Raw genomic sequence first — 16,204 nt, 5'->3', positions numbered from 1 at the left:
GTGTTTAGGTTTTTGTAGGGAAGTTCATTTCCTCATAATCACTGGATGGTTGACAGCCTGATTTCACCTTCTGATCAGTCTTCACACAAGGATTCATATAACCCTCTGACACATTTTTGTCGTCACATTTGTTGGCGTCACATTCGTTGCTAGTTTTCCTTTTATGCTGCACATTGGTGTAGTAGGACTCTTATCCCTCTCTTCCACGTCGTCATAGTTTACATCTGCATAAGATCTTGCAGACCTGTCACTTATTGTTAGATACGAACAAACATCTTTGTTTTCTTCATCAGTCCCAGATGTACGTACATTTTCTTTAGATTTTGCATCTAGAATTTAAAACACATATCACATTTTTAAAAAGGAAAATTTAACACAAAATAAACTTATTAAATTATATGTTTAAACTATTTTATTATATCATTTGATTATTTTGTAGCAATCTAATTAAAAATTTGTTTACCTGTTTTAAGGGAAACTTCGTCTGAGATCCGTCTACAGTTTGTTTAATCATCAGTATTGTATTAGCTGAAGATATCGACGAATACGTACAGTGGTTGTGGTATTACATAAACGTGCATCAGTCTTTCTGTTTATAGTTTTATTTTGTTATAAACATATGCATAAGTTACTCGTGATAATTTAGTTATTACCTATATAAGACACAAAAGCAAAACATGTTGAATATAACACCTTGCACCAGTAGTATGGCTATGGTAATTCCGACAACTTTCAGCAATTGGTATGCATCACCCTTTGCATATGATAAAGTTAAATTATTATTCCTAACGTTCAGCTGGTATTGCGTAGTGTTATGCAACTCTGTAATAAAACAATAAATCATAATGATTTCATCAAGACAACATTTACCATACAAAAATGATTAGTCTTGAGTCTAATTATAAGATGAGAATTAATTAAGATACTGATTATTTTGTAAATGATTGAATTTTTTTTTCTAGAACTGTGTGATGTAAATGATTATAAATGTTATATTTGGAAATACATGTACATAAAAAATGATATATTTATAAAAATATTATTTTTGCTTTACATATTGCGGTTCAAATGTATTTGAGTTTGTATTAAAATCATGATGTAACACTAAACGTAAATTTATATCTTCCTTTTTTGTCGATCCAAAACATATTTTTTAAATAAAATAAAAAGATATCTTCTTTTGGTAATGATATGATATTTTTAGTACAACATACGCATTTGCTTGATTTGTATTTTGAAAAAAAGTCGGCGCTATTATATCAATCCATTGTCATATATAAACATTTTTAAATATAAGCAAATGCAATTAATTATAAGTCTGTGCTTCACTGAAAATCTATTCAACCGAGTTTTAAAATTCATTTGGAAAATATATTTTGTTATCTATAGTTTTGCAGGCATTGACACAGTTTACAAACATTGAAGATCAATTTAAGTCCAACATTTTATATCGGTCGCCTTTAGAAAAAGTTCAGAGGAAGTGAAATCTTTAGAACACATTATTACCTTTTGTTTGCTTTATTGTACTACCATTGAATGTGCAACCTTTTACAGGGTCGCAAAATTTATCTGCAGAACAGTTACACACATGGTAACATGCCTGACCATAGGTATTGCCTAAGCACCGTACAGAACAGTTACAGCCATAACTACCTGTTGCGCAAGCTGAAATGATTTTATATGTATCTAAATAAATGCATCTAAACTGCATTCGATAGTTAAATAATTAAAAAATTAAACCTTACGCCCTGAGATCCTATCATAAAGTTGGCTTGACAGGAATTTGGCCTGTTTGGGATGATGAAGAGTGAAACAGAGTTTTAAGCTTATTATAACTTTAATCTTTCAAACTCATCTTAGATGATTAGAGCAAAATTAAATTTTATACGCAAAGTTAGAATATGAACAGGTGCCTATTCTACGAAAGCGTATCGGGCCCTACACTTGTTATGTTATAACGTATACATTGTCATTCTTTTTATCGTCTTATCAACATCGAAACTATTATGTCGTTTTAATTATGCAAATATTTTGCATTGCATCAAGTTTTAAATCAGTATTTTGTAATTGATCAGCTTTTTGATATCTGCTATATCGATTAAACAAAATACGTAGTTAAAAATAATATTTTAAGGGTGAGTTTTAGTTATATCGAGAAAGAAATGTAGACATAGAACAATGAAATGTATACATTATAGGTATATAGACATACATTTGATTTAATTTCTTGAAAACATATTCCAAAAAATATTGTTATAGAACGAAGAAAAGACAACGCCCATGCTATCAGTTCATGCATAATATTATTTAAAAGCAAATTCAATTATTGTATATCTGTATATTATACATGTTTATTTGACAGTAACTCAAACATCTCCTATCATAAACAACTGCTTAAATATAGATCATACAACATGTTTCTAACTACGATAACAAATACTAATTGCAATTTTTATAAAGTTATTACTGCTCTTTGTTTTTTATTCATGTGCCGTCTACAGCTATATTTAGAATTTAGTCACTTTCAGAACTCCCACGTCCGCGAAGTTCATTACATAAAATTATCGCAATATATTCCCTAAAAAGCATATTGATATCGACATGGATATAAAGCATTTATTTTATTGTTCTTTGTCCCATTTTTTATCTCAATATAATAAGTTCACATTCAAAAATCAACATTTCATGCTTAATATTTTTTAAAATCGAAAACCCAGATAGCAATAAAACTGGTAAAATTCAATATGGTGATTTAAATTATATAGAAATAACAAGATACAATTCAATTAATTTGCATAAATAATAGGTCACAATAATTCATATGTTGACAATACAATAAAAAGAAGGACAATTTATAAGTGTAGGCCCCGATGCGTTTCAGTATTATTCTGGAGGGAAAAAACCCAACGCATATCTGCACTAAACGTCAATTTTCCTCGATAGTTAGTGTTGAAATGAAAAACATCAAAAGATAACTATAATAGTGACGTATTAATTATGAGTTTGTCTTATACACCTAAGTTACGTATCTACATGAAAAAAACCTACCAATCATTTACATGACATCCTTCATGGATACTCTACGTGAATATAACAACACTAACTAATACACTTTTACAGTTAATCATTTCTGTTGTTTGCCCTAAATTTTATATTGACATTTTCTTCAATTCTCACTTTGGGCTTGGTCAGTTCCATCATATCATTCTGAACAGACCATTTATCATATGTCATTTGAAATAAACAGGAATTTCCGCTTTCCAGATTGTTGCATTTAAATTAAACAAAATTACATTTCTCCTGGAGATTTCACATGCTACAGAGTTTTAGAAAAGTGGTGTTAAACAAAGCACCATGGTATATAATATTGCTAAAAATTTAATTGTGGATGATTTGTCCATGTAAGAGCAGTTTTCCATCAAAACCGATTCATTTATATCTTCCATAATTATCTTTTAATTTTTTTTTCGGTATCATATATGTGTAGTGATGAGAGCGGACTACTTTTTCCCTCCTCCGCCTCGTCAATGGACAGCTGTTACAATCTTACCGATCTGTTACTGTTTGTAAAATAGGAATGAACATCGATATTTTTATTTCATTGGTTCCAAGTTCAAGTACTCCTCTTGTTGATTTCGAATTTGGGTTGACTTCAATAGATTAACATGTTAAGTATATACATGAATACGTTGTGATGATTTCATCAAACATAATACTTAAACTATATGTTTGCTGTCATTTATCTTGCTATAATACTTAATAACTTTAATTATCAACAAATATTTTTTTTACATAGTCTATACTTTGGCAAGGAGATATTGATCCTGATCTTCGTCTGCATAAGACTTCATCTTGAAATATACAATCATACACTGGTATTGCAGTCATAAATGATGGTGTTGGAGTGTTTGACAATAAAGATAAGAATTGATGTACTTAATATATTTTGGAACAAGCCAGAAATTGTGATTAACCTGTGCAGATACATCTTTAATTTATAAATATAATTGATAAGTATAAAGTACTGTAAATTTTGTGGTTCTGTGAAAAGTAAAAAATCAATATTTACGTCGGATACAATATTTGTAAAACCACCACTCAATATTTGTATTTTTATTATATCTGTAGTCCTAGTATTGTTGGAACAACCAGAGTTCGTCGCCATAACAATCATACCATGGTAGCACCCCTGACCATATAATACGATGGGGCACAGTTCTGAACAATTATATGATTTTTGTACAATAATCGATTTACAAACTAAATCACGTTCGTATCTGTAGGGACCTAATCTTAAATTGGTTTGACATGAATACGGCCTTTCAGAAGTTTTTGAACATTATGATAAAAAAAGATGATATGTATTATAAATATTTAGTCTCTTCAAAATGAATTGTATCTTGTTCACATGTATTGTTATAATCAAAATTTAAAAAATTCATTCCCCAAACCCGATATGCAAAGATGTGTGTATATATCACTTTAATACTTATAAATGCCCACATTGATCACTCATTTACAATTGCTTAAAGTTGGAGTTAAAACAAACTTTACTGTATGCTTACACAGTTACACATATTTTTGCATGCAGTGGTAGACCCAAGCCGCACTACATACTTTTGCATGCATAAAATATGCTGCGTACACTCACCAGTCATTAACAAGGCACCCTCCATCGTTATGTCGCACAGCTATCACAAGAATGACGATATTATATGACTTCATCATAACGATAGAACAATATAAAACGTAGATATATGTGGATGAAATTGTAATCGAAGAATCCACCCATTTTCAAGAAATCGTCACCACAAAGAATACCCTGTGCAAATGACTAGCTAATTCATTCAAAGGACTGGATTGCATTCTACAGAAACAATTGTTTTCATAAAATCATTTTTGGAAGCATTTGTTTATCGATATGTCACATAAATATAATTATAAGCCAAAGATAAGCATGTTCTTTGATCTATCACTTGGTTTTGTCCATAAGAAAGTTTATAAGTGTCAGCTATTTTAAACTGAGGAAGAGAACGATTCGGGTCAAACAAAATTTAAAGTATGTATTGCTACTTTTTACTAACATGTCCAATAGATTTCTATTAACATTCAGAATAAGATTTTTCAAAATTTAAATCATAAATTGAGATACATTTTGACCTTTCAAACTATGTCCATTCTGTTGATTCAACTTGCTCTGGAAACTAAATTCAGCTGATTTTGATAGTAACTATAGCAGTAGGCGTATAGTATTATTCAAATGGTCGAGCACATTGCGTACAGCAAAAAAATGATCACAGCTCATGATATGTTTGGAATTTTCCAACTTTTATTCACAATAGCATAAACACATAAACATTCATTCATTCATTCTTTATTTCCTCCTTAAGGAGATAATGAAAATACATACAAGTTATAAATTTTCAGAAAACATCAGATAATAAGGAAAAGGGTGAAAAAAAAGATGACTAACATAAACATATATACATAAAATATACATGGTTGTATACTGCACTATTGTTCACAAAAATTTCGTCAGGACTGGAAGTTATGAGCTCACATTGCACTTGAACGGAGGGCTCTGAAGTATCGGGCGGCACATGAACGCACTAAACGAAAATTGGTCAGGTAAAAGGACCCATGGAGTGACTTGTCCAGCGGAGTAGATGCATGGCGACCAATAAAAGTCATATATAGGTCATCTTCAGAGAGACCACTTATTTCTGCAATTAGTGGAATATCAAAAGAATTGATAATTACGCTCCACCACCTATTACGAAGATCGGAAGTAACTGGACACGTACATGAGCAGTGGCAGAAGACATCCCTGAATGCGCGATTGCACAACACACAGATATATAGATTTTCATGATAATTACAATGCATATTTGAACACAATTTGGGAATAAATTTTACACAAGTTGATTTCGTCGGGAGTTGATGGTAATTTCCATATAGATGAAGGTATAAACCTGGAAAAAATTTCTCGGAAGAAGGAAAAGTCTGAATCATAGGACATGCGTCTCTCTCGATCTCTGTTATGAGACGATTTCACAGTTCGTCTGACAATTTTTTTCCAGGAGTCTTTGGTTGGGAAAGTACCATGAAACAGCCAATTTTGTAAGTAGTCTGCAAGGTCATAAAGATGAAGGATTGTTATGATGTCCGGGATAAATTCGACAAACATAGCATAAAGGACATCAACCGAGTGAGAAAGATTTTTTTCGGCAGGGCATCGTAATCCAAGCGGCAGAGTCTTCCGAAGAAAAGCAGTTTTCTTGTGTCAATTTCTGCTGATATAGGTTGAACGTTGAAAAGTGACTCGGATATATCAGATGTAAACCGATTAAAGAACTACACATTAAAAAGGTGAGACACTGTTGCAGGTTTTAAGTACTTGGATCCAATGTCAGATAATGCAAAATAAGATTTTTTGCCCTTTTTACACGCATCAGATATCGCGACCGATAGTTTGGACTTAGAGTTTATGGTAATACCTAAGTGGTTGTACGACTCTTTCTGTGGTACTTCAGTTTGTCCAAGATGCCATAAGAATTCACATTTTCCGATTGTTGCACTTAGCAGAGAATGTTAATACGCAGGATTTTGACGCGTTGAATTTAAAACGCCACTTGCACGAATATGAGTATGCAACATCCAATAATCTCTGAAGCTGCACTGGCGAAGTGGAGATGAACGAAAGGTCATCAGCTAGCGCAGGACAGCTGCTTCTTACTCCAAGAACACCAGAGTTTGGACTGTTGAGTTCCAAGTCATTTATCAGATCATTGATAAATACTAAATACAAAAAAGTAGATAATACACCACCTTGCCGCACGCCTTGGTGTACAGAAAACCATCTCGATCGTGTCTGATTGACAACCACTGAACTGACCGTGTTGGAATGGCAGTTTTGTATCAATGACCAGGTTTTGCCAGTGATTCCAAGATTGAAAAGTTTTAATAGAAGTCCACTTCTCCAGACAGTATCGAAAGCGTTACTTGTATCAAGAAAGCTGACATAGACATTAATATTTTGTTCAAGGTAATGGAAGACTGTTTCCTGTAGATCAAAGGAAGCTGTTAAGCAGCCGAGATTTTTTTGGAAGCCTTGTTGCTGTGGATTTGGGAATTTCGAGTGTTGTAGGATCTGACTATTTATGCGTGATAGAATTATCTTTGACATACATTTGTATATATCTACCTATACAAATCATCGACTAGGGCGTAAAATTTGTAATCAAAAGTAGTGAAACTTTCAATATTATAATGATTTTTAATTTCATATATGCATTACACTCTATTTAAGGCACATAAAATTTAAAATTAAGATTAAAGTTGCCTTTTCTGGTAGAAAAATAAATTAGTTCTAGCTAACGTCTTTAACAAAAAGATCATAACCTAGGTATTCATATGAATAGAGGGAAGAAAAACTTTTATCTTAATGTATTATTTTAGCAATTCCTTTGGCTTATCTTTAATCAAAGTCGAACACTGTCAATTTTGACCAGTGTACCGAATTTGAAACTCAGGCTGGCTGGAGATTCGAAATTTTCTGAACACTTAGTGACTTCTTAAAAATCTTCATAATCACTAGATCGTTGACTATCCAATTTGGTTTCGTCGGCTGTTGTCACAACAGGAGTCAAATACCCCTGTGATAGTTTACTTGTATCACTTTTAATGCTTGCATCCTCTTCTTTCTTGCTGTGAAAGGATAAGGAAGGACTTGTTTTACTTTCGATGCTTAAGTCCTCTTTTTCACTGTGTAGTGATAACAAAGGACTACTTTTTTTGTCCTCTGCCTCGTCGTAATAGACAGCTGCATAAATTCTGACTGATCTATCACTGATAGTGAGATACGAATGAACATCGATGTCCTCTTCATTGGTTCCTAGTTCAAGTACCCCCTCTGTTGATTTTACATCTGTGGTGTCATTCATATATTAACAAATATGTTTTTATATGTATAGTAAAAACATTTTGTTTAATTTGAACTAAACAATTTTTTTTGCATTGTTTTCATATTCATTTATTAATATACTCAATAGAGTTAATTTGTTTTAAAAAAATATTTTAAAATATATACCTTTTTCAAGAGAAAACGAGTCTGATTTTCGTCTGCAGAAACAAAAAAAAAATGGTGAATTTTTCGTTTTGCATAGTCAGCATCGATCAACGTAAAATTATTTTCAGCAGTTATTTTGGCTTTTGAGAACACAACTTTGTTTAATTTTCATAAATAACATTACTTGTACAACGGCTACTCATGTATATTTTGTTTTTAAGTTACCTGCATAAGAAACAGAGGCAAAGTACATTGGAAATAACACCTATTGACAGTAGCGTGCCAGTGGTTATTCCGACAATAGTCAAAATTGTCAGTTGGTCTTTATCACTCTTCAACGAAGGAGTGCTTTTTACATCTCTTGTATTACTTCCAATATATGGCGTAGATTCAACTTTACCTACAGTAGAATACAAGACTGTTTCACAATTAATTGTATTCTATCAAAAGTAACATTCAAATTTACTTTGTAAATTTATCAGAATATTAATATTTTAATTTAACCACATGTATATAGCAAGTGATAAGATACAATTTTAAATTTTCACTACTCTTTCAATTTTAAGCGACATATATTTTTAGTTTTCTGTTTTCAATACAAATTTAGAATATGATCGATTCAAAAAGATTTTTTTTATAAAAACTCTAGGGAACAATAATGTGTTTTGGAGTTTATGGCATAATCTTTTTAGGTTTTTGAAATTTTTACATGTACCTAAACTATAAAGCCATATTAAATGTTAAAACATGAAGATAATGAAGCCATGTACCCCAGACTGGTTGTAATTATAAAAAAAAATTACTTTTACTTTAAAATGGCTTTGATTAAAAACAAACGTAAAACCAGCGTGAACAGATATTTTCATATTTACTCAATATTTTTAATGTTCACAACTAAAATAGTAATTGACAAATTACACTGCCCGCCAAACCAGTAATCATTGCACAAAAAGGAATTGTCCGTACATTATGTGACGCTATAGTTTGGTTTACAAGCTTAGTTATTTCAAGTCTGAATAGAAAACTTCCGTGCAAACTTCAATCCTGTTTCATATCTGGTGCAAAATCATTAAGTGTTCGATTTAAATTTTTGCTTTTAATCTGACTTATACATGGAATCACATTATACTCTTGTCTTTTAAACGAGGTTTAACAATACATGAAATTTAAAATATATTAAAATGTATGTTACATGTTATAGGTTAAATAATTTATTAAAGATATATTTGTTCCTTAATTTTTAATCTGACTTGACTTCGAGGTACACCATACTTCACCCATAAGCAATTTTATTGCACAGTACCTAATATGCTAAATGTTTTATTACCGGTTGTTATATCTGTAGTCCTACTGTTGTTGGTACAACCTACTAAAGGATCACAGAATTGTTCATCAGAACAATCACAAACATGGTAACATCCCTGACTGTATGTACCATAGGGACACGGTTCTGAACAGTGACAGCCGTAACTACCAGACTCACAGGCTGTAATGACACGTAAATATGTACAAAATGATATTGATAGTACGTACATTTGTTGTGGCTTATTTTTAAATAACCAATCTTTTAAAAAAGCATACGTTCACATCTTTGAGGTCCTATTCTAAAGTTGGCTTGACACGAGTGCGGCCTGTTTAGAAAATAATATAAGCTATGATAACATGTCATTGTCGTAGTTAAAACTGTGTCATATTTACATGTTGAATTAAAAACAAGGTTCCCTCTTTTATACAACCTTGTTCATAAAAAATATATCATATCAAATAAAATTTGATAATCATAACAATGATGTGATATAAAATTTATTTTTAAATTTTAACCTAAATAAATTGAGAAGCAACATCGATCTTTTTCGAATATTGAATGTAACATGATAAGATCATATTTAAGATTATTTTAAATTTAATAGAACTTGCATGGCATGAATATGTTTAGTGCGCGTTGATTGTGTATTTTCATGGTTAGGTCAATATAAAAGCTGCTTTCATACACCATGCAAAATACGTTCGAATTCTGGAATAGACATAATACATATAAATACAGATAACTAAAAAGTAAAATACGTCTAAACAAACACCTACCAGTCATTAACATGGCATCCTCCATCACTATAGTGTACAACTACCATAAGAAGTGCAATAACAATACAATATGCCATCGCTGTTGGAATGGTATAATGACTTGTATTCTAACTATCAACAGTCCTTATTTCATATTTGCATCTCATATGTCACTTCCTATTGTTTGGCCAAGCTATATATTTAGGATTTCAACAGGAAAATTATCTCTATAGATACTGCAATTAATTTTTTTAATTCACTGATAAAATATATTTCACGATTTAGAGAATATTCAAGCGGTTATGCATTTAAAAACCATGCATATTTGTAAGGTTGCGCAGTAAGCATACAGTACTGTAGGTTCCAACATATGTATTGTTTGGGTGCTTTAATAAGACATACTTGACACGATATACATGTCTATCAATGCGCTAAGATTGTATGAAAGTTCTCGTAAGTGGGGCAGCGACTCGAACCGATTGCACCAGACCCAAAGCAAACTTTATAAAAAAAAAGTTGATTACTTGAGGTTTTACGTATAACGATATTGTAATATGAATAGTGAACTTAGTTAAGACTTCTTTAATTCAAAATTTGAAATTCAGATATCAATTTGATAATGCAAATCTTCTTGTTTTCCCGACAATTTTTTTTAACCTTATAAACTTTAAGCCATGTACATGTATTTCACTTTTAATCTGTCAATGTTAAATAATATTTCAGCAGAATAAAACCATCAAATTTCCCCCAAGAAACAAAAAAACCAAAGGACACGTACAGACAATAGCCATTATTAACTAAAAACTCGTGCTATGATACGATCATTTTTCCCTATCGAGTTCAGATTGAATAATATCCGGATTAGACGAGGTACAAGGTACCTTATCGCCTTCCTCCTCTTTGAACAGATTCAATAGGCACTCTGGCTCTATATCGAAGTCAAACTCTCTTCTTTCATTTTCACAACCACTGAACTTAGAACGAGGTGGTAGCATGACTGAATTACAGTCTTCGTCATAGTCATTTATTGTCGATGGGAAATTTCTGAGGGAGAGAATATTGTAGCTGACTGTGTTTGACTGGTCCGACTGGTCGTACATGTTGTTATCAAGTATCGGTGGGAGAGTACTGCTCGGAGCGACAAAAGAACCAGTGTAATCGTACACAGAGTATATGTTTGAAACTGCAGCTGTCGACTCGTTGGATTGCCAAAGATTTTGTAGTTTTCCTTCAAAATAATAAATATGGATATAACGCCTTACTTTATAATATAACAGACAAACAACAAGTGTAAATGCACACCAATTAAATTGAATATCAATACAGTATATTAATGACAATAATACAGTAATAACTGCAAACCAACAGTAACTTTCGAGAGAATTGCGGGAGCAACATTAATTGTTGCATATCCAAGCATAATCTTGGTCGCGGAACAAGTCGCACTGAATAGGTAATTAACATTGGTAAAAGGTATAAATAAAGTCATTGCGAATAAAATTTGGTTTACAGCAGTTTTAATTTTTCATATTTTAATTTCTTTTGAAAAGATGTGTGCAGTTTTTAGAAAATTTAATGTCATACTAAATATGTAAAAATTTTACAAAAATTCGTTTCATTGCAGACATTTTTTTAAAGATTATATTTCGATTCTCTTTGCATGCGCCATTTTGTAGCTGTATAACTAGTATTTTGTTACTGTCATCGTCTATATAAATACTTACGATATTCACGCTTGTAAAACCGTTTGCTTTCTCTAGAATTAATAAAAACATATTTAAATTAAACCAATTCAGTTTTAGGTAATAAAAACAACAAATATATTCTAACAATAATAATTCGTTTAGCTCTAAGAAACATTATGAATAACAATAATTGTGACTTTGTAAAAACGCTATAAATACGGTGTACCTAATAAGAATACAGGCACATTTTGTGCTGAAGACGACGACGGTCATTATGGACACAATCAGAGACGTGGTGAGGCTCTGTAGGGGAGTAACTACGGACTCCGTGTGTGTGTTGTGTTGATTGCATGTCAGTATTTGAAGAAGAAGAAGGGGTAACTACAGACAAATGTGTTGCATCTGTTGCTGAAGAAATGATGAAGTCATTGTAAACTTATGTAAACTAATACAATATTGATATCAATCAAAAAGTTATTACGTTAATTAGTCGAATATAAAAGCTTCTCTATTTGGTATTTGCTTTTGATAGTTGGAAATTTTCATCTACGCTTGATTGTTAATGCTCCAATTTTTGAATATTAATATTATACACGAGTTGTATATACTCAAACCTTTACTTAATACAACTCACATATAGCATATGATCATAGTTTTACCATAGAGAATAGACTACACAAATAAGGCCTATAAGAAAATTTGTGTTTAGGGTAACGCTGATGAAAAAATTAGGTTAGGTAGGTAGGTATTTTTTGTTTATTTTATCATATTTTTTTCTGCATGAATCATATGAATGTTTGGTTGTATCATATTTAAAAACGGGTTTTTAATAGAAATAATATAAAAATTACAATCGGATAAAAACAGACATCTAAAACTGATAGGATCGGGGCATTTCTGTAGGTTAGGTCGGGTTACCCTAAACACACAACTTTTTTAGGCCTAACCTCCAAACGCTTGAAAACAGACTGAATTGATGGTGTTATCCGCTTAATTATAGTTTAATTATCTTATCAATACTTTCAACATTTTCAAACGTAACGCTTCATATTCACATAAACCACAATCTTATTAGTGCTAGACTTATGCACAAGCGGTTTACCGCTTTCAAACCTTGCTTATAAAACTTGCTTTCAAATGCCAACCCGAATGATATATCAAGGGGAATACACATGATTAACACTGTTATTGTATGCGAATGATACAGCACTATTAGCTGAAACCTCAAGAAGGATAAAAACATTTGATCAATTAAGTCATAGTTTTACCAAAGAATGGCACCGTTCTGCCTGTTTAGATAGAAAAATGTCATATTTAGCAATGTTTGTAAACTGACACTAAAGAAATCCAATGTAGGCATTCTTATCATTTGTAGGATTGAACTCTGTTCAGTAACCCTTCTTAAGAATTGGTGACAGTTTTGATCAACAAATGCTTAATATTTAAGCATTTTTATTTCTTCTAATAATGTTTCGCATTATGATAACATAAAATAGATAAGTTTATTTACAATACCCGTGTCAGTCAAAACACATTAGTTAAAGAATAAATACTTTAAGAAGACTCATGTTTGATTCAAATTTGGAAAGAGGTAGATATAGGTAGATTTCAAAGCAACAGATAAAGTGCACCTTTTGTGATATGTGGTAGAATCGGATTTTAATTAGAAACTATGAAACTTTGAAAAAAAAAATTACATCAGTCGTTATATCTAGTTAAAAAATCATGCAACTATGCAACCTTGATAAATAAAAAGTGAAAGCAAGAAGATAGAAAGCTTTTTAATGACATGATGCCTTGTCGTCAAATGATGGACAACACAAAAAGGTCGATATGCAAGGCTAACAATTTTGGAACAGAAGAATATATTATTCTTTAATATTTGACATCTAGCAGGCAAACTGAAAAACTTATAGCATGACAGAGTCTACACTTGCCTCGTAAAATTCAACGTGGGTTAAAATCTTTTGTCTGGTAAATTAAATTCACTGCAATCTACTGTATATGAGATTATTTGTCACAATTTATAAACTCTAGCAATCGCTTTAGACCAAGATAAAGTAAATGTTACTTCTATTTTTCTATGTTTTTGTTATGATAGTAAGCAATATTATATTCTGTTCATTAGCTTTTCATTTTCTTTGAATAATCATCCCGGGAGATCGAACTTAATAATTGAATTATGTAAGATTTTATTCAAAATATTTTTTTAACTAAAAAAGAAAAGTTCTTTATGTGGGATTTTTAGCTAAAGATGAAAAATGTTGAGCCATTCGTCACATTACTCTGTGTTATATCCTTAAGGTAAAGCATAAAATCTTAAATAGCTCAATTATGAATTTGATGAACAGTATAAGAATTCATACAAGTGAGTATAAATATGTAGATTAACTTCACATTCAACAAGAAGCATTATTTATCTGAATTGCAGCAATGATAGATCATGAGTGATTTTATTAAACTTGCACATGATAACTTGGTTGTTTGAAAGCTTTTAAAGTTAAAATAAGCGGTTTACGTTCTAATTGAAATTTTCATATTTAACGTTTTATAGGCATGTTAAGAACTGGAAGTTACAATATTCAACTCCTTAACAAAGTCGAAAACAATAACTATTTTTATTTATTTTTTATTGCCTGGATGACGCAATAAATATATTTACCTGTCGTTATATCTGTAGTTGTATTGTTGTTTGTACAACCCACTACAGGATCACAGAATTGTTCATCAGAACAATCACAAACATGGTAACATCCCTGACCGTATGTACCATAGGGACACGGTTCTGAACAGTTAATGGCACCTTAGCACTGGCAAGATTATCCGGCACAGTGTAATTTGTACCGTAATTTTTAAAGCTTAATCTGACTTGACTTCGAGGTACACCATACTTCACCCATAAACAATTTTATTGCACATTACCTAATATGCTAAATGTTTTATTACCTGGTGTTATATCTACAGTCCTACTGTTGTTGGTACAACCTACTACAGGATCACAGAATTGTTCATCAGAACAATCACAGACATGGTAACATCCCTGACCGTATGTACCATAGGGACACGGTTCTGAACAGTTACAGCCATAACTACCAGACTCACACACTGAAATGTCTAATAAATATATATTTATAGATGGATACCTAAATGATTGTATACCAAAAAAAAAAATCGATCTGTAAAGTTAACTATCTTACGTTCACATCTTTGGGGTCCTATCCTAAAGTTGGGTTGACATGAGTGTGGCCTAGCAAACAATAATATAAGATTTAATTAATGCGGATGCTATCTTTCAGTGTGTTTTAAAGAAACAATGATAAATCAATTCAGTCCATATATTTTATGACTTCACATTTACTGAGTGTGTAATAGTTCATTTAATGATATTGTATGAACTATTTTGATTCCAAATATGTTTTCGTTGTTGCATAATAATTTAATAACAGTCCATTTAAACTATAGTTTTACGTTGGGTTAAAACTCCAAAACCACAAACAATATATTTGACAAGGACTTTTAACGTTGAACGAACAATTCCTATAAAAGTTTTATACAATCTTTTAAATTACTTATTTAAGCAGATTAATGGCGTTCACATAGCAAATAAAAATGATTTGTTTCAATAAAACTCCAAAACGAGTAGGAAGTACAAAGCGATAGTTTTAAGATTCATTAGAAATGATAAATGAAGCACGAATTTATATGATGTGTTATAGTATTCATTGCTTTCATCGGCACATCAGTCTAAGATGCAGTAATTACGAGTACAATATGATGTACTTACCAATCGTTTACGTGACATCCTCCATTGATATTACATACATGTAGTGAAAGAACAGCCAGTATGCTAACGCGAACACTCATATTCTAGTCACAATAAAAGTTAATCAAGGTGAACCCATATCTTGAGGTAAACTTGAAATCTTTAAATTCCTAACAGTAATATTCACTTCATATGGACTGATTATTAACAGATGATTTTCCGAATCGCTGGCGTAATTTATTCCGGAATTTCCTTCTTCGTATGTGACATTGTTAAAAATAGCAGACAATAATTGCAATGGATTATAAATCATGCACATACATATTGTATTTTTTAGAATTGCAAAATAAACGGGATATAGCAGAATCCATCTATACCATCCATAATCTTACAGGATTGGTGCTGTTGCTTTTTAAAACGTTTGTATGAGACCTGCTAAACTGTAGTACAGGATGAGTATGAACTTTAAATTATGATAAATTTATAAAGAAAGAAAACACACATGCACCATCTTTGTTTTTATCCCATGAGACAAATTTGACTTTACTAGGAAAACATTTCTTTTCGCTATACAGAATGACAAACGTTCGTAATATGTGATAAATAAAATGTCCTTTAACATGGTAA

General features: G+C 31.4%; 1 protein-coding gene across 2 annotated transcripts in view; it reads right to left on the bottom strand.

The window, feature by feature from the left end:
* The window catches only part of LOC105322468 (protein draper), a 41,508-nt gene that overhangs the window by 8,962 nt on the left and 16,342 nt on the right, over positions 1–16,204 (bottom strand). The window contains exons 1-4 of one of the 2 annotated variants that reach the window (XM_066079432.1): positions 15,599–15,804; positions 15,012–15,061; positions 14,771–14,919; positions 14,477–14,501 (exon numbers count right to left, since the gene is read on the bottom strand). In XM_066079432.1, the coding sequence (XP_065935504.1) occupies positions 14,477–14,501; positions 14,771–14,919; positions 15,012–15,061; positions 15,599–15,678 (304 nt within the window). In that variant the 5' untranslated portion in view covers positions 15,679–15,804. Of the gene's footprint in view, positions 1–14,476; positions 14,502–14,770; positions 14,920–15,011; positions 15,062–15,598; positions 15,805–16,204 lie in introns of those variants that run through there. The other variant, XM_066079433.1, reaches the window with a different exon arrangement.

Source organism: Magallana gigas, chromosome 3 (assembly GCF_963853765.1).
Source record: "Magallana gigas chromosome 3, xbMagGiga1.1, whole genome shotgun sequence".
In the NCBI taxonomy this organism is placed as follows: Eukaryota; Metazoa; Mollusca; class Bivalvia; order Ostreida; family Ostreidae; genus Magallana; species Magallana gigas.
This window is presented reverse-complemented; position numbering and strand designations above follow the sequence as displayed.